Consider the following 19,635-nt stretch of genomic DNA (forward strand, 5'->3'; position numbering starts at 1 on the left):
TTTACTGCCTACCATGATCTTCTATGTTGCAACCAAGCATTTATAAATGCAAAGTTCTCTTCAGCGATAGACACGCGTTATTGTCTACCACATTTATATACAATACACCAAAGCATTTATAAATGCGAAACTTTTCTTCTTTTATTTTATCGCAACTCACCGACAAGCACATATTTTTGTCATTACAACTTTAAATACAAAGAAAGTTGTTCTCACCATGGCTTCTTCTCAACAGTTTCATACGCCAGCCCCATTTTTGCTGACTCCAGGAAAACCTCCACTCATTTGGCATAACTGGCTCAAAGATTTTGAGAACTATTTGGTAGCTATTGACGCCACTAAATATGATCCTCCTCGCAAGGTTGCTATTCTTTATGGTTGTCTAGGAGTTGCTGCTCAACAAGTTTTCGAAAACCTTCCTCATATTCCTTCTCCTTCTGGCGATTCTGGTGACAATTGGAATGTTTATCAAGAAGCCATTGCTCAACTTAATAAACAATATGACGATGAACCCAGTATTGTTTTGGAACGTCATAATTTTTTCAAACGTAAACAAAGTTTAGATGAGAGTGTGGAAGACTATATCGCTCAACTCAGAATTTTGGCCTCTACCTGTGATTTTGGTGCAAGTACAGATGCTTATATCAGAGACCAGTTCATTTTTGCTTGTTTTTCTAAAAAAATTCAGGAACGCTTGTTGAGTTGTAACAATCCCTCCTTGTCTGAAACAATAGATATCGCAAAAGGGATTGAACGTGCAACTAATTCTTCTAAAATCTTACGAGAAAGCAAGTCTCAAACTTGTGTTCATATGGTTGATCAAGCTCCAAGTTTTGGCTCAATTGACCTTGTCAACAATTCTCTTAGGCAACAGAATAAGAAACCCCTCATTTGCTATAGATGTGGTTCAAGAAATCATCTTGGCTATTCGCCTGTTTGTCCTGCATCTGGGAAAAAATGTTCTTCTTGCAAGAAAATTGGACATTTCCCATCTGTGTGCAGGGGTCGCAAAAAATTCACTAGAGTTAATAATATTGAATGTAACGAAAGTTTAGAATCTTGCTCAACTAGACTTAATGATGTCATGTTGTCTATTGAATGTGATTCTGTTGAATGTTCTAGCATTAAGGGTCCATGGTGTGAGTTAGTGGTTGGTACAATACCAATTCAATTCAAAGCTGATTCTGGTTCTCCTATCACTATTTTATCAGACCTCACGTTTTATTCCAATTGGGGTAAGAAAGTTGTTCTATGCAAATCTGACGTCAATCCTAAAGCTTTTGGCGAAAAAGATATCGACATGCTAGGTTTCTTTTATTCAAACATTGCATGTTTGGGTAGACACACCTTCACGAAAGTTTATGTCGCTCTCAAGGGCAGAGATATTTTAGGTTGGTTCGATCAAGCCAAAATGGGTTTAATTCTTAGACCTGGTTCAGATCAACCCATTGCTTTAGGTGACATTCCTCATGATTACTACACTAGTCATGATTCTGGAAACTTTAATGTTTCAGATTTGTCTTTTCCTAATCCCAAAACTGATAACTTATTCAATTCTTTTCCAAACTTATTCAAAGATAAGGTTGGTACAGTTCTGGGTTTTAAGCATGAAATTAGACTTAAATACGATGCCCAACCTGTTATTCACAAGGTTCGTTCTCTTCGATTGAGTGCAAGAGATGAACTGAAGAAGGTTTTAAAAAATGTATGTGATGAAGGAATCATTGCACCTTGTGATTCATCTGAATGGGTTTCCCCAATAGGTTTAGTTCGCAAAAAAACTGGGAAGGTGAGATTGTGTGCTGATTTACGCTCACTGAATAATAACATCATTGTGGATTGCCATCCGCTACCTAAAATTCATGACCTATTGGCTAATTTGGGCGGGGCTCCATTTTTCTCTCTCCTAGATCTTAGGTCTGCATATCATCAAATTCCTTTATCTCCTAAGTCTCAAGAATTAACTTCTTTCATTACGCCCTTTGGTGCTTTCAAGTACCTTAGGCTTCCTTTTGGTTTGGCTTCCGCAGCCAGCATTTTTCAAAAACTGATGGACAACTTATCACAAAATATTCCTGGGGTACAAGCGTATCAGGACGATATTTTGATTCATGCAAACGACATTGTTCAACATAATCACACTCTTAACACTGTTTTACAGGTGTTGGAAAAAGCTGGCATGACTCTCAGGCATGACAAATGTAAGTTTGGGGTTCAAGAGTTGGATTACTTGGGCCATTCACTCTCTCCCAATGGCATTAAACCCAAGTTTTCCTTAATAAAAGCAATCAGAGATGCCATACCTCCTAAAGATAGAGATGCCCTTCGCTCATTTCTGGGTTTATCAGAATACTATGCGAGGTTCTTGCATGGATATGCACAAATTGTCGAGCCGTTGAGAGCCCTCTTAAGAAAGGGAGTAAAGTTTTCTTGGTCAGAAGACTTGCAAAAAGTTTTTGAACGAGTTAAAAAGATTATTGAGGATTCTCAAGCTTTGCATCCTTTTTCGGATGGTTCGAAGTGTTTTATCAGCGTGGATGCCAGTCTCACTGGTTTGGGTGCTGTTTTAGGACAATGGGTCGAAGGCAAAGAACAAACGGTTGCCTTTACATCCAGAACACTTCTTTCTGCCGAAACTAGATACAGTACAATAGAAAGAGAAGCCTTGGCTTGTGTTTGGGCCATACAAAAATTTAAATCTTACATTTGGGGTCGTGAGTTTGAGATTTACACGGATCACAAGCCTCCTATGCACATGCTTTCCAACAGTACTTCCAACAGGGCCTCTGCTAGACTTGTTCGTCTTCTTTCAAAACTTCACGAATTTCCTTTCGTCATTAAGCACATCTCTGGGGGCAAAAATTTCAGGGCAGATTGTCTCTCTAGAATGCCTTTAGATGATAATTCTGTGGTTGATGATGATATTGAGTGTGTCAATGCTACAATTGACGCCATTGCTGAATGTCAACCCATTTCTGAGGTGCAATGGATTTCAGCTTACAAAAGTGATGTAACACTTTCTAAGGTCAAAGAATTTATTGTTAACAAATGGCCTGAGCGCAGAACCCTGTCTTCTGATTTAAAAGGTTTTGCAAATGTGTCAGCGGAACTTTCTTTAGTTAACGACATGATTATGCGTAATGATTTATTTGTTCCGCCTGACTCTTTGCGAGATCATATAATTTGTTCTGCTCATCAAGGACACCTTGGTATCGTGAAAACTTGTCAACGCATCAAACAATTCTACTGGTGGCCTTCCATGGACTCTCACATCAGGAGAATGATTGATAATTGTACCCAATGTATACTCTCTGACAAACATTGGAAAACACTTTCCACTCCTTTATGTCCTGTTTCTCTTCCGGCAGGTCCTTGGGACAAAGTAGGTATGGATTTTTCCGGTCCATATGAGGTTTTACCAATTGAGAACAAGTATCTGATTCTTTTAGTTGATTATTATACCAAATGGTTGTATTATTCTTTTTGCAATTCGGCCTCTACTGAAAATGCTGTAAAATTTTTACAATCTGTGTTTGATGTTGAAGGTTTTCCCAAAACCATTGTCACTGACAATGGTACACACTTTGTTTCCCAAAGAATGTGCTCTTATCTTAAAAGTCATGATATTTCTCATCACAAAGTTGCTTTGTATTCACCCTCTTCGAATGGATTGGTTGAGAGGTGTAATCATGTAATCAAGGAGGGTATACAAACTGCAATTTCCTCTAGGCTAGATCCTTTACCTTATGTTCATGACAAACTGTGGGCATACAATACCTCTCCACACTCTACAACTGGGGTTGCACCATTTACTTTACTTAGGAAAAGGAAAGTTCATTCACACCTCAATCCTAGTTGGTTATATAGGGATTGTAATTTGTCTGATAACTCTCACTTTATTCAAGAACATGTGAAGGCTAAACAAGATTCTATGAAATTACGTTTTGATGAAGGTAAACATTCTTTTGATAAGCCCTTGCAAAAAGGGGATATGGTACTCATTAAAAATCCCAAAAGAGTTTTGAAAGGGAAATCTAAATTTTCTTCTCCAAATTTGGTTACACAAGTCAGTAAAGCTTCAGCTCTTCTTGATGACAAGGGTTGGTGGATTAAGCTGGTTCTTGTTAAAATTTCTCCACTTCAGGCCAATGTCATCAAAGAGCATGTCACTTCAGAGTCAGAGCACTGTGATTGGTTTGATTTAACTTACAAGCAACCTCCTTCTTTTAATCCCGCTTTCGAAACCTCCACGGTTTCTCAACCCGTGGTCTCAGACCTTTTGTCTTTACCATTGGAAGAAACTCCTCTAATATCTATAGCTTCACAGATTGTTCACACTGATCATTTGCCATTACCAACAGAAACAGTTGTGGAGGAGGCTCCTGAAGTGGCAACCAAAAGAGCTTTTCGTTTAAAACAGTTGTCTTGTAGACTGAGAGACTATGTTTTGGAGTAGTACTGCATTTCTTAATGTCCGTTTTCTTTGCTACCCTTTCAAGAGGGAAAGATGTTATATACTTATATTACTACATTAGCTTCCTATGTTTCTTGTGTGTTAAGAGTCTCGTGGTTGCAACCACGAGACTAGTTCTATGCTCTATGTGTTCTGGAACTCTGCCTTCAGTCGTGAAGATTCCCCGAACGTCATTCGAGACGTTGGCCTCTGCACGACTGGACGGCTCTGGTTGTGGGTGCTTTTCTCTACTTGAATAAGCCTGCGTTAGAACCACATTTAAGACTATGGTTCTCATTTAACAACCATCCAGAAGGAAATGGCCTCACCGAACGATTCAACCGTGTCATGAAGGGACACCTACAGCTGTCAAGAAATGCTAATCTTAACTGGGAAGAAGAAGTGTTCAGACTCATCTGGGCCTTCAGGATATCTCCTTGTGCCAGCACCCGTAATGCACCATTTGTTCTCATGAGAAGCAGACAGCCCCTGAGTATTGACCTAGGTTGGATGCCTACTTCCAAACAACTTGAATGGTCACCAGAGGTAATCAGAAATAACATAATCAAAGCGCAAAAATACTACAAAGAATGGTATGATTCCAAACATGGTGCCAAAGAACATTCATTTAAGGTTGGCGACCTTGTAAAAGTTTGTTTAGAAAAAAAAGTAAGAAAAGGAGAAAGCAGATTCACCGCTCCTCTTCACATTGAATAACTGTATAACAATGCGGCCAGACTCAGTGATGGGAAAGTGTGGCACATGAGTAGATTGGCAAGATATCATCATGGAGTCAATGTTCCCAACCGACTGCAACATGATACTTATTGCAAAGATTTGTGGGTTGATGTTGATAGGACCAGTTTAGAAAATGGTTACATGCCCAGAAATGTGATTTCACACGATCTCCCACCTGTCACTGACTCAGCTGATTGTCAATCATCAGACCAGTCTGTTGATGTCAATCCTCGCACTCTGATACCCAATCGGAGTTGTTACGGTGACTCACACTTTGACTCTGAAGCCATGTCTGACGGTCACAGCTTCAGTGGTAGGTTCGGTAGAACTAGTAATGATTCTCACTCTGACACTGAAAGTGTTCCTGATTCCCACTTGGACACGGGAAGGTTTGAGAGAACCATCCATAAACCCAAACGCTATGAAGACTTTGTTTGTGACTAAAGACAATTAGTTAAACTTACATAAATGTTTTTGTTATATCACATTATGTGGCTTCTTTGTTAAAACTCGCAAGAGAGGTAGATGTGTTGTAACCTAATTCTGCAACTCCCTCGTGGCCTTAGCGCGTGACGGTGTCAACCCATCTCTCCTGCGCGAGAGCACCCATTGTTCCCTCACCTTTCCTATTGGTCCCCCAACATTCCACTCTCACTCTGGTCCCTTCCTAAACCACCAACTGTCATTGCTGAGATTTCTTAACTGACCTACGCACCGCACTAGGTGTGGGGCTGTTTACAATAAACTTATGCTTAATTCTACACTTCAGTCTCCTTCTTCGATTTACTACAATTCATACCTCTTCCTTGAGTGACTTTACTAGTTGTACATTTGCAATTTTTCTTTCGGTGTGTATCTCTTCCTTGTGTGACTTTACATCTTGTACGTTTGCAATTTTTTCTGTTTGTATCTTTTATGTGACGCATGTAATCCTTAGCCCTTATGTTGTGCAACTGGTTCTCATGTAAAGCGCTCTGACACCTTCGGGTAAAGTGCGCGCTATATAAAATCGCATTAAATACATAAAATAAAAAATGTGGTTTTGCAAGTGCTTGTTTTTTCTGTCCTCTCTAATCAAGTTAGCAGTCTAGTTTTTTTTTTAGACCTGTGAGGGCGCCCTGGCTACTTTGAAGTAACACTTCCGGGTCGGGAGCGGCTGCTGAAGGTTGTGCTTCCGGTCGACAGCTCTTTGGCTTCTCCCCTCATTGTTGAAGGCTCGGGCCCCGGCTGGCCCCGCGCGTGGGTCCGTGGGGGTGACAGCCGGTCTCTGGAGGGAGTAGCCGGTGCCGAAGGCCTCGATCGCGGGTGGAACCCTCGAGCGGGCTTGTGTTCCCGGAGGGGCCGCAGCTGCTGCTGCACATGCTGTGATCCTGCACGGACCGTGTGAGAGAGCGGGGCCGGCCTGAGCATGGAGGCCGACCTGCTGGACACCCTGGAGGCGCTGGGGTAGGTGGAAGAGAGTGGGGCATTGCATTCCCATGTGGTGCAAGGTGGAGGGGGTGTGGTGGTCTGGAGGGGCGAGAGCATGTGCCCTATAATCACAAAGGGGAGGGGGGTATACAACTCAGGTGCTGCTTGCAATGCATCTGCAGGTGTGCATTGGAACCTCTAGATAAGGGAGTGCAATGCAGGGGGAGTGTAGACCTGCCATCAGCATTTCATTTTACCATGCACTAGACTAAAGACATTATTCAAAGGCTAGCAGCACGAAAATGCAAATAAGAGACTGTCTACGGGCCCAAACATAACAAATGTATCTGTGGCACTTTAAAGAGTATTACACGTTCTGATGTAATGACGTCGGGTGTCTGCACTCTCTGATAAAACCACTCCAGTGTATGTTGGCGGCAGAGGCTGTATGTGGTGCATAGAGGAATGCTGCACTGTTAGCACCCGACCATTGAAGGAGGTGGCCTGAGTTGTGGGTGAGCGTTAAAGTAAAAGAAGTTCTGGAGACCCAGAGGCAAACAGAGTTACATGAGATGTGTCTTACTGGCTGCCCTCTACATTGTGAAAAGGTACAGCATTGAGGTTGGAAATGCACAGAGGTTAGTGCCTGTCTAGAGCAAAGTTACTTAGACTGTGGCTGGGCTGCTTAAAAAAAATGTTCTCCTAAACCAAGAACCACAGTCCATGTGTTTGGAATCAGTCAATATTTCTTCCACGAGAAATAGAGATTAAGAGGACACACAAATGCTTCTCTTTTTGAGTGAAGAGAATGTTCCTGATATTGAAGATCTAAAACTGATGATGGGTATAAAGGAGGGTGTAATTCAAGAAAGCTGTCTATCCAGGAAATCCTGCTTTGTCCCTATAATGCTGAAAGAGAAAACTATTGAAATATGTTTTGACCTTGTTTATAGGGATATTGAGAGCATGCCTTTATATACCATTGTTAATAAGTTGACAATAAAGACAAGAAATGCATTGTACTCTTTGAAGAACGATTTGAATATCATTATAAGACAAGCCGATAAGGTTTGCAATGACATTTTGAATTTTAGTGATTACAATATGGAGTCGTTAAAACAACTGTCATACAAAACTGACTATGAAGGATATCGGATATACATTTTTCTTGAAGGCTAGTGCTGATCCGAGTGAGCCTGCTAACTACAGGCCAATCTCTTTACTACCTGCCCCTGCTAAAGTACTCGAAAGACTTGCTCAACAACAACTAGCAGGCTTTCTTGAAACCTCAGGTGCTTTTCACGACTCTCAGCATGGCTTTAGGCCTGGATATAGTACTGAGTCGGCCCTAATCGAGATGTCAGACGCAGTAAGATGGAGGTTGGATGAGGGATCAAGAGCAGTGTTGGTGCTGCTGGATTTGTCGGCAGCACTCGACACCGTTTCCCACCCCCTCCTCCTTGAACGCCTCCACTCGAAGGGCATCCGGGGCATGGCCTTGGGATGGATTTCTTCTTTCCTGTCTAACCGGTCCCAGGCAGTGTTTACCCCCCCATTTAACTCAGAAAGCCGCCCGCTTCGGTGGGGAGTCCCTCAGGGCTGCTCGCTGAGCCCTCTTTTATTTAATGTTTACTTTTCCCCACTTTTCGATATCATCGCCCAAACTGGTATAAAGGTCACTTCCTACGCTGATGATATCCAGCTTCTGTTTTCATTTGATAACATCCTCCCTTCAACTTTTGACCCTTTAAAAAATTGCCTTCGTACAATTGCCCAATGGATGGACAATAATTTTCTTAGGTTGAATGCAGGGAAAACGGAGGTTCTCTTTTTTCACCAGCCTTCTCCTCTTGACCCTAACATCTGGTGGCCTCTTGATTTAAGTGCCCCTCCCCTCCCAAAAGACTCTGTGAAGAATCTTGGAGTTAAATGGGACTCCAACCTCACTTTTCATCAGCAAGTTCACACAGTCTCCGCTGCATGTCTAGCCAAGATCAGAATGATAAAAAAGTTCATTCACTTTCTACCCAGTAATACCAGGAAGATCGTTGTGCAGACGTTGATCACTTCGCACCTAGACTACGCCAATGGCCTCTATACTGGTCTGTCTGTAGGGCTCTGTCATCGCCTTCAGACGGTCCAGAATGCGGCGGTGCGTCTAGTTGTAGGTATTCCCCTACGTGAGCATATTGCTCCCCACCGTCGTGATCTTCACTGGCTACCACTGCACAAAAGGGCAGAATTCAAAGCCCTGGTACTAGCTCACCGGGCCATGCAAGGCAAAGGCTCTGCCTATCTGTCCACTTGCCTGATCCCCTATACTAACATCAGGACCTTACGCTCCTCATTTAAAAATCTCCTTACAGTCCCCAGATTTAGGAAAACCCGCTCAGGCGGGAAAACTTTGGAATAAACTTCCTAATGCCATCCAGTTGATCAAGGATGAACAACCTTTCCGGAGAGCCCTCAAAACTTATCTGTTCTGCTGATCGACCTCCGCCTCAAATAACCTCTCTAGGCTGTAAGTAGTCACACAGGAGCGCCGGGACACACCGTTGGGGTAGCTGTGCGCGATACCAAAATACACTAAATAAATAAATAAATACATTTTTCTTGCACCCTTTGTATTGGATTTGGCATCCTACACCAAGGATACGAAGGATCTCTTACAAAAATGACATGACATTCAATGGAATTGAAATGTATAGTTGGTAACCCTGGACCTGAAAAGTCTTTATGCCAGCATTTGACTCAAAGATGGATTTCAAACATTAAATTACTTTTTTGACATGAAATCTGCCACCTTTTATAACCGTATAAAAAACATGATTTTTGAATTTGTAGATTTTGTGGCTATTTTGGTCAGATATATTGACTTCCTTGTTGATTTAATTTCAGCAATTAAGAACTTTTTTGTTTGGAAATCTTGCAATGAACCTTAGTTTGTTCACATTATGATATGAAAACGGAATGTGATATTAGATAATTTCTGCTGTTTAAAACCTTCTTATATCATCTATTGATGATGCATACCTTTTTGAGAATACAAACATTTCAATTGAATGCAACCAATGGCCAGTGTACGATTGTTCACAATATTATTGTTTTTGTTTGGAATATCTCCCCACGAGTCTATTTATATTCCAAGTCTTAACTGTGCATGTTCTGTGGACAATTAACATATGTACTTGCATACTGTATTTGTTCTGCAGTGAATGGAATAATGCACTTGCTGTTTTCTGTGAGAGGTAGATACTTGCTTTGCTACTGTAGAGCTGTGCCTGTTCTGCGAGGAAGCAAAGCACGAACTGCTGCTGTTTTTTGTACCTGTCTTGTGTTTGGGAAAGCTTGTGCTGCTTGTCCCCTAGCTGTGTGTCTCCTTTGAAGGAGGGAAGCTTGCACTGTTTCTGCGCAAGGTGTACAAGCTCTAAGAAGAAGAGGTGCTTCCACTGTTGTAGCCGCATCTTATGAAAAAACATAAACGACTATTATAAATGTACTTGCATAACAAGCCCATGCCAGTCAGAAGCTTTTGTGGGACCTAGAGACCTTGGTTTTTAGCCAAACCTTCCAGTTTGACTATTTTTACTGTCTACTTTACACGACCATAACATTTGAGGGCTCCTTGAAATAATTCAGCTCTGGATGTGCACTGTGCAAAAATCTCTCTTGTGCGGGGCTTAATAGACCACAATGTTAATCATCTATAAAAATACAGGCTTATATAGGAGAAACAAGACAACTAAAACAACTTCCCTCTTGAATCAATATTTAATATTGACAGGGAAGAAAGTGTGTTGTTCACTAATACTAATAAAGGCCACTCAGTGCAGTGACCTAATCTAATATGGTAAAGTTAATCAATCCACAGTACATTTTTGTTTTATTTAAACGTTTGTACCTCGGCTATAAATAAAGTAGCTGTTAACAACACTCGCAGCAGGGCAGGAGTACCAGGTTGAGCTAAGAGCTGTGCTCATTAGCCTCTGCTAGGTTCGTTTTCCAGACAGGATTCAACACAGGCAGCTCTTATATTATAGGACCCGTCTGTCATTGTGTAGTAATGAAGGTCCACACGTCATAAGGTTCAAGAACATTTATTCAGTTCTATTACACATAGGTGCTCCCAGCTTGGCAGGATCGTCATCAACCGTCAACCTTCTATTGCTGTTTTAAGGTGACAGCACGGGACATACCAAGTGGGAAGAAGGCAAGGGGGGAACGGAAAGGAGAGGAAAGAACCAAGGGATAAGTTACAACACATCATCCTCCCTAGGGAGACCATGGTAGGTTGGGGAAGAGGGGGCAGGAAACAAACGGTGGGTAGGAGCGGGGTGGAGGAAGGGAAAGAGCGGGGGAGAGAGAGAGATGGTAAGTGAGGGGAAAACAGGTGAACACAGGTGGGGGTGGATACAAAATATGCGCAAAGAGGCGCAACAACGAGGCTTGCACAGAAGACCCTTTCCCAGGTTAAACACCTGGGTTGACCTGATAGAAGCCCATAGCCTCTACCAAAGGTGGCAGAGTACCCCTAGATACATGTTAAACTGTCTATGCCAGGACGGGGAGGTTAAATGCCTGTGACTCTCTCTTCTCTACCCCCTTTCCTGCCAACAGTCAACTGACTCCAAAACCCCTTCAACCAAACAGCTTTGAGTGCCAACGTAACACATCTCCTTCCGCAGGAACAGAAGAAAAATAAAACGCATGTAACCGTTGTGACCAGCGATTCTTGTACTACATAAGTCTGTTCTTAAAGCGGCCAAGTTGTTACGGGAAAATGGTTACATTCCGCATTGTCATATTCTGCGTTTAGTTCAACCACATATGTGTAGTTCTCACCACTTCCCACTTCACCTGTGGTGTTGCTGTAAACAAAGTTTGTTTGTTCCGTGTGGGCCAATACCCCGCTCTATCTCTTCCTCAACGTGGATGAATGGACTTCCCGAAAGGATACGATTGAGTCTGCTGAAAACCTGAACTTTGCTCCCCCACAATTCCTATAAGCATCAAGTCACTCCCTAAGTATACTTCATGGTGTGGGTTCAGTATGGGTTCGGGTGCCTTCTTATACTCTTCCACTAACTCCTCTAGTGCCATTCAGCCCAAACCATCCTTTTCGCTGTTGTGCCCTAGTCCCCAATAACTCGTACCACTTCACCATCCTGGAAAGAGACAACAGCCTTGGGATCCTTTTTCTTTGGAAATTTCCTGGACCATATTACGCTGCTTCTAATCCTGCTCATACGACCGGTTTCCTTCTCATAGTCATCATCAGCATTAGGTCCAGCATCATCTCTCTTGTTGCACTCTGTACCAGAGCCACTTGTACATCCTTCCGTATATGCCTCCTCAAGGACCAGTCTTTCCTCCGATTTCGTCAAATGAGTTCCACTTGAGAATGTGTCTGAGTCTCCTGTGTAACTGAACGCATATTCTCTCCAGCCTTCTATAAGCATCCTGTTCCTTCCACCCGGAACTTTGGGGTGCGGACCTCGTACATTTTTGTGTGCCTCCTCACTTTCCTTCTCAGACACTTCGCTATATAACCAATCCCAGTACTCTCCTTGCTTGTTATTCTTTAAATCAATCATACTCTGACAAACTACTCCTTCCAGGTCCATGTCATCAGCATATTTCTCACTTGTCATAGGTTTGGATTTGACCAGTGCCGTAGAGCTCCACGCTTTCTCACCTTTGAGGCAGGTAGACTTACAAAGGTCCTCCTCTACTCTCGTGGATTGTGTAACCACCCATGTTCCCTTATAGACAAATACTTTTTTTCCCACAACATCATACTCACTGATTTTTTTCCCCGAAATTTTTGCTTACATTGTCTTCAACATCCTTTCCCAAGAATGTATTTTGATTTTTTTTTTATTTGACAATTGCTGCTTCTTTTATCCCCTCATTCCTCCAAACCTCCCTTGTCCCTATTACATTGTCCATAGATGGTGGCGTTTTCACCCTCAACATCTCCAGCCTGGTAATTTGACTACTGTTGTTTATTGCCAGCCAACTCCTGGGTTCAGAGCTTTTGGGATTTTGCGTTATTCTTAACTTCATTTGTTCATCCCCTTCCAGTACAGCGAACTCTTCTTCTGAATTATAAACTTTACTCCATGTACTTCTCTTCATGTAACTCCATTCCATCCCTCTACCTCCACTCAAGATAATGCTTTCACCCGTGTATGTTTCCTGGGACGTGTCTGCTTCTTCAAATTCATTTCCTAGCGTTATTGACAATTTACTCTTCCATATAATTTTGTCTACTACTGTACTATGTGACCCTGAGTCAGCGATAAAGCCAATAACTACTCCACCTATATTGATGGTATACACATGTTTAGCTTCACTTTTGTTCACCACCATTTTGTTATCTCCATCTTCTCTGTATATTTTGTTCCATTGTGCATTGGCACTCCCTACTTGCTTATAATGTTCATCTAAAACATGCATGACATTTTCCAATACGTTTCTGTTTGTTCCCTTAATGATTTTCTTTTCTATGTTATAGTACACTTTCCATCCACCAGCTCCTAAACTGTGTAACAATATTTCCGCCTTTTTCTCTGGTTTTAGTGGTTCTTCCTCCTCGTCAAAAATGGATATATAATTGTAAAAATAATCCTTCCTCTCTTCCCATTCTGCGATGCTTGTACCATCTTCTTTCATAAATGGCTCAGGTGGTGGTAAATTACACATTGTGCTTTTACCCATGTTAATTTCTCAATCAATTCCACCTTATATTCACGAGTACAGTTACTTCTTTCTGTTATATTTGTTCCGAACACAACAAAAATTACAATTTCCCTTGTATTTTACTTTAAAGGATACAGTCTTAGTGCTCTACCAGCAAATGATGCTCCGAAGATTATTGTTGTGTTCCCCGCTATGTGTGATGCGCCCTGTTAAGACGTTCCACCATACCCAATTCACTAAGCACGAAAATGCAACTCGCCTTGAAGTGCCGTTCGTATTATAACTTGTCTCGTGGTTCAAGTTCTGATAAATGATTTTTTTTTCTTTTCACTACTAACGCCTAAGATTATATATTTCTTTCCCTATTAATCATGTAAAAGGGTTTCTTCACAAGATGGTGTCTTTCACACTCAAGATGGCCCCTTTGACGCTCTACGTAATAACGTTCGCTCCTGATGGACGTCGAAGTTCTGAGGAGATAACGTATTACCCGCTTGACGTGCTGCCTCAGAATTGTTCCTAACGCGGGTTTAAGCGAAATGATCTCGTTCCCTGCTCCGCTTACTACTTCCCATCTCAGCATCCAGAGTTTACTTCAAAAGCTTTGCGCAGATTCCCGTGTGAGCTAACTACGGGTCTTCTTATCAATTTCAAAAGTTTAACTTAACACTCGCTTTTCAATAGTTTCACTAGAAGGTGACTATCATACACAAAAACGGCCCATTGATGCCAGTATTTTTCAAAATCCTTGTTAAACTTAAGTTAAAATTCTGAGGAGATAACGCACTACACGCTTGACGCGCTGCCACAGATCAGTTTCAAACGCGTGTCAGAGGTTTAACTTCACTTCCTGTTCCGCTCACATCTCCTCACGCAGCTTCAAAGGCTCACCTCATGAACTTGCGCAGATTCCAGCGTTATCCGACTTGGGTCCTGCCTTCCTGTACTATTTCAATTTCAGCGAGAACGCCCAAGGTTCAATCAGAATTCACCAGTCCCATTTAATCCATTCCTAGTCCAAGGGAAATTATATCATCTCAATTATATATCTGAATTGACCCGAATTCACAGAGACTGCTCTTTTACCACAATCCAGTAATACTTCGTGTTTGGAGATACTCGCTTCACAATGCCGTCAATCACTTTCACTTCAATCGCTTGACCCGCTGCCTCAGATCAGTTTAAAATGCAGTGTCAGAGATTTAACTCTGTTCCCCGCTCCTCACACAGCTTCAAAGGCTCACCTCATGGACTTGCGCAGATTCCCGTGTTCTCCGACTTGGGTCTTGCTTTCCTGTACCATTTCAATTTCACGAGAACGCCCAAGGTTAAATCAGAATTCTCCGATCTCCTTTAATCCATTCCAAGTCCAAGGGAAAATTATATCAACTCATTCATATATCATAACTTGCACGGAATTCAAAGCACCTCAATTCAGAAATCCTTTGTGTATGGAAAACCCACTCTTCCCGCTGCCGTCATACACTTTGGCTCTTCATGTAAAATATTCCTCACGTAGTGGGTTCTCCGGTGTGCCGTGCTTCTCACCGTTCAAGCTGCGACCAGCCGTCCTTTCAAATCGCGATATGACCAGAGAACCTCTTCTTCAATCTTCGATTCTTCCCATTCCGATTTGAAGTTGAGCAGCTCCACAAGCGGGTAAGTCATCAATTCACCTCCCCTTTTTTTAGGTCTCGGCTAGCCGCGCGGAAGCGCGTCTCCGCCGAGATCTTTTGTCAGCGAGTGTGCTTCCCAGGAGACACTCCTGGCCGCGCGCAGGCGAATCTAAACTGGCACGCGCATAAGTACGAGCGCTGCGCGAGGCTCCCACACAACACACGCATGCGCATACATAGAAACAGAAGCGCTCACGCACGCACATACATACAGAACCCCCCCCCCCCCCACACACACACACACACACACACACACACACACACACGTGCACCGGCCCCCCCCTCTCCCCTTTAACTTACTGTGGCAATTTGGGGGACTCCGCTCTCCGCACCGGCAGGGAGAGTTGACGCTGCGGCTCTTGCTAGCTCCTTTCCCGGGACTCCCTCTTGGTCAAGGGAGCCCCGCAACACGTGTGCAACGTCCTGTTGTCGGCCCCGGGGCTCTCCACGCTCGCAGGAGCCCCGGGCCGCTCCACGCATTTCTTTCGCCTGCCTCCTCTTCCGGTCCGGACGCGGCTCCGCCCCCGTCACAGGCGACCTTGCCTGACTTCCGGTGCGGCCGCGGCGGAATTCCGGGGGCAGTAAGAGTTATTTTATATTTGGCTGCTAAATGAAAGCGTGTCCATCTGCATGTAGACGAGACTCACAACGCCACTCTAACAACGACACTGGCTTTTGTTCTGTTTGCCTGTTGAGTTCTAGTTGCTAGTGCAATATGTAAGGATGGGATAAGCCATTCTGTCTTATTTCCGTGCTGTGTTGGATTAATTAGATATCTCTTTCTCAAGTGTTCTCAGTGTTGAGCTGGTGGAGAGATTTAGCGTGTTGCTTGGTGTCTCTTTGTAGCATGTTTGCTTTGAAAGGTCACGTGTGCTTTAAACTCCTGGTTTGCTGTATCCATTTGGCCATGTTTTTATGTGAGGGAAGGTCGTGTTTGCTATGACTACAGTACTTGGTTAGGTAATGCTCTGTCTTTATAATCTTACTTCTATGTATAAATACTGTCATACGCTTGTTTTGACTGTGAGGAATTTGTGCTTTTCTTTATTTGTCTGTATCTATTCCTCTTTGGCTACAATGGGGCAGTGTTGACATGGTCCTGCCACCCTTTGTAGCTGCAGTGTATTGCTTTGCACTACATTAGTCTTCTTTGCTCCTGCGACAGCCTTTGGCATTGAGTTGGTGCAGTTGCTGTAGAGTTGCAGCCACAGTCCTGCAGTGAATCACTGTGACATCCTGTGAGCTCTTTTGTAGTGAGACACACCTTTGTGTTTGCTTGTGACTGCAGGACTGTGGGACAGAGTTGCCATCGTATTCTGTTTTCCTCTCCACAGTGCTGTGTCCTTCCCGCTCACTGCACATCTCGGATTGCACATTGCACGTCATACATCATATTAATAGATAGTGGAGCAGCTGCCTGAAGTAAGATTGAGCTGAAAAATCAATACCAGTAATTGGCCCTAGACAAAGCGCTTCATTCATCCTATGATGCCAATGGGTGGCTCTCTACAGAGAGACAGGGTGAACGGGACAAGAACAGAGTTGAATACATGTAACGGGCCTTGCATCTTCAAGGCATGCTGGGAACAGGTGGCCCAACCCTACATTTATTGGTAATAACAGTTTTCTGTTTCTATCTCATATTCCGAGTAGTGAGTGCAGAGTAGTGAGTGCAGAGTAGTGAGTGCAGAGTAGTGAGTGCAGAGTAGTGAGTGCAGAGTAGTGAGTGCAGAGTAGTGAGTGCAGAGTAGTGAGTGCAGAGTAGTGAGTGCAGAGTAGTGAGTGCAGAGTAGTGAGTGCAGAGTAGTGAGTGCAGAGTGTGCAAAGTGCAGAATAGTGAGTGCAGAGTGTGCAAAGTGCAGAATAGTGAGTGCAGAGTGCAGAGTAGTGAGTGCAGAGTGCAGAGTAGTGAGTGCCAGAGTGCAGAGTAGTGAGTGCCAGAGTGCAGAGTAGTGAGTGCCAGAGTGCAGAGTAGTGAGTGCCAGAGTGCAGAGTAGTGAGTGCCAGAGTGCAGAGTAGTGAGTGCCAGAGTGCAGAGTAGTGAGTGCCAGAGTGCAGAGTAGTGAGTGCAGAGTAGTGAGTGCCAGAGTGCAGAGTAGTGAGTGCCAGAGTGCAGAGTAGTGAGTGCCAGAGTGCAGAGTAGTGAGTGCCAGAGTGCAGAGTAGTGAGTGCCAGAGTGCAGAGTAGTGAGTGCAGAGTGCAGAGTAGTGAGTGCAGAGTAGTGAGTGCAGAGTAGTGAGTGCAGAGTAGTGAGTGCAGAGTAGTGAGTGCAGAGTAGTGAGTGCAGAGTAGTGAGTGCAGAGTAGTGAGTGCAGAGTAGTGAGTGTGCAGAGTAGTGAGTGCCAGTGTGCAGAGTAGTGAGTGCCAGTGTGCAGAGTAGTGAGTGCCAGTGTGCAGAGTAGTGAGTGCCAGTGTGCAGAGTAGTGAGTGCCAGTGTGCAGAGTAGTGAGTGCCAGTGTGCAGAGTAGTGAGTGCCAGTGTGCAGAGTAGTGAGTGTGCAGAGTAGTGAGTGCCAGTGTGCAGAGTAGTGAGTGCCAGAGTGCAGAGTAGTGAGTGCCAGAGTGCAGAGTAGTGAGTGTGCAGAGTAGTGAGTGCCAGAGTGCAGAGTAGTGAGTGTGCAGAGTAGTGAGTGCCAGTGTGCAGAGTAGTGAGTGCCAGAGTGCAGAGTAGTGAGTGCCAGTGTGCAGAGTAGTGAGTGCCAGTGTGCAGAGTAGTGAGTGCCAGTGTGCAGAGTAGTGAGTGCCAGTGTGCAGAGTAGTGAGTGTGCAGAGTAGTGAGTGCCAGAGTGCAGAGTAGTGAGTGTGCAGAGTAGTGAGTGCCAGTGTGCAGAGTAGTGAGTGTGCAGAGTAGTGAGTGCCAGAGTGCAGAGTAGTGAGTGTGCAGAGTAGTGAGTGCCAGTGTGCAGAGTAGTGAGTGCCAGTGTGCAGAGTAGTGAGTGCCAGTGTGCAGAGTAGTGAGTGCCAGTGTGCAGAGTAGTGAGTGCCAGTGTGCAGAGTAGTGAGTGCCAGTGTGCAGAGTAGTGAGTGCCAGTGTGCAGAGTAGTGAGTGTGCAGAGTAGTGAGTGCCAGTGTGCAGAGTAGTGAGTGTGCAGAGTAGTGAGTGTGCAGAGTAGTGAGTGCCAGTGTGCAGAGTAGTGAGTGCCAGTGTGCAGAGTAGTGAGTGCCAGTGTGCAGAGTAGTGAGTGTGCAGAGTAGTGAGTGTGCAGAGTAGTGAGTGCCAGTGTGCAGAGTAGTGAGTGTGCAGAGTAGTGAGTGCCAGTGTGCAGAGTAGTGAGTGTGCAGAGTAGTGAGTGCCAGAGTGCAGAGTAGTGAGTGTGCAGAGTAGTGAGTGCCAGTGTGCAGAGTAGTGAGTGTGCAGAGTAGTGAGTGCCAGTGTGCAGAGTAGTGAGTGCCAGAGTGCAGAGTAGTGAGTGTGCAGAGTAGTGAGTGTGCAGAGTGCAGAGTAGTGAGTGTGCAGAGTGCAGAGTAGTGAGTGTGCAGAGTGCAGAGTAGTGAGTGTGCAGAGTGCAGAGTAGTGAGTGTGCAGAGTGCAGAGTAGTGAGTGCAGAGTAGTGAGTGTGCAGAGTGCAGAGTAGTGAGTGTGCAGAGTAGTGAGTGCCAGTGTGCAGAGTAGTGAGTGTGCAGAGTAGTGAGTGCCAGTGTGCAGAGTAGTGAGTGCCAGTGTGCAGAGTAGTGAGTGTGCAGAGTAGTGAGTGCCAGTGTGCAGAGTAGTGAGTGCCAGAGTGCAGAGTAGTGAGTGTGCAGAGTGCAGAGTAGTGAGTGCAGAGTAGTGAGTGTGCAGAGTGCAGAGTAGTGAGTGTGCAGAGTGCAGAGTAGTGAGTGTGCAGAGTGCAGAGTAGTGAGTGTGCAGAGTGCAGAGTAGTGAGTGTGCAGAGTGCAGAGTAGTGAGTGTGCAGAGTGCAGAGTAGTGAGTGTGCAGAGTAGTGAGTGTGCAGAGTGCAGAGTAGTGAGTGCAGGTGCAGAGTGGTGTGTGCTGTTGAGTGCAGAGTGCTGTGTATTGGCAATGTAAATGACAATGCCAGAGTGTGCAAAGTGCAGAATAGTGAGTGCAGAGTGCAGAGTAGTGAGTGCCAGAGTGCAGAGTAGTGAGTGCCAGAGTGCAGAGTAGTGAGTGCCAGAGTGCAGAGTAGTGAGTGCCAGAGTGCAGAGTAGTGAGTGCCAGAGTGCAGAGTAGTGAGTGCCAGAGTGCAGAGTAGTGAGTGCCAGAGTGCAGAGTAGTGAGTGCCAGAGTGCAGAGTAGTGAGTGTAGAGTGCAGAGTAGTGAGTGTAGAGTGCAGAGTAGTGAGTGTAGAGTGCAGAGTAGTGAGTGTAGAGTGCAGAGTAGTGAGTGTAGAGTGCAGAGTAGTGAGTGTAGAGTGCAGAGTAGTGAGTGCAGAGTAGTGAGTGCAGAGTAGTGAGTGCAGAGTAGTGAGTGCAGAGTAGTGAGTGCAGAGTAGTGAGTGCAGAGTAGTGAGTGCAGAGTAGTGAGTGCAGAGTAGTGAGTGCAGAGTAGTGAGTGCAGAGTAGTGAGTGCAGAGTAGTGAGTGCAGAGTAGTGAGTGCAGAGTAGTGAGTGCGCCGAGTGCAGAGTAGTGAGTGCAGAGTAGTGAGTGTGCAGAGTGCAGAGTAGTGAGTGCAGAGTAGTGAGTGTGCAGAGTGCAGAGTAGTGAGTGTGCAGA

The 19,635-nt window shown here is 44.4% G+C and overlaps 1 protein-coding gene across 1 annotated transcript in view; it reads left to right on the plus strand.

Moving 5' to 3' along the window:
• Positions 1-6,328: 6,328 nt before the first annotated feature.
• The window catches only part of TSLIG3B (tRNA splicing ligase complex subunit 3B), a 47,851-nt gene continuing 34,544 nt past the window's right edge, over positions 6,329-19,635 (plus strand). Inside the window, exon 1 of the mRNA XM_086937024.1 lies at positions 6,329-6,637. Within this exon, the coding sequence (XP_086793150.1) occupies positions 6,600-6,637 (38 nt within the window). The 5' untranslated portion in view covers positions 6,329-6,599. The remainder of the gene's footprint in view (positions 6,638-19,635) is intronic.

This window comes from Lissotriton vulgaris, chromosome 9 (genome assembly GCF_964263255.1).
Source record: "Lissotriton vulgaris chromosome 9, aLisVul1.2, whole genome shotgun sequence".
Taxonomy (NCBI): domain Eukaryota; kingdom Metazoa; phylum Chordata; class Amphibia; order Caudata; family Salamandridae; genus Lissotriton; species Lissotriton vulgaris.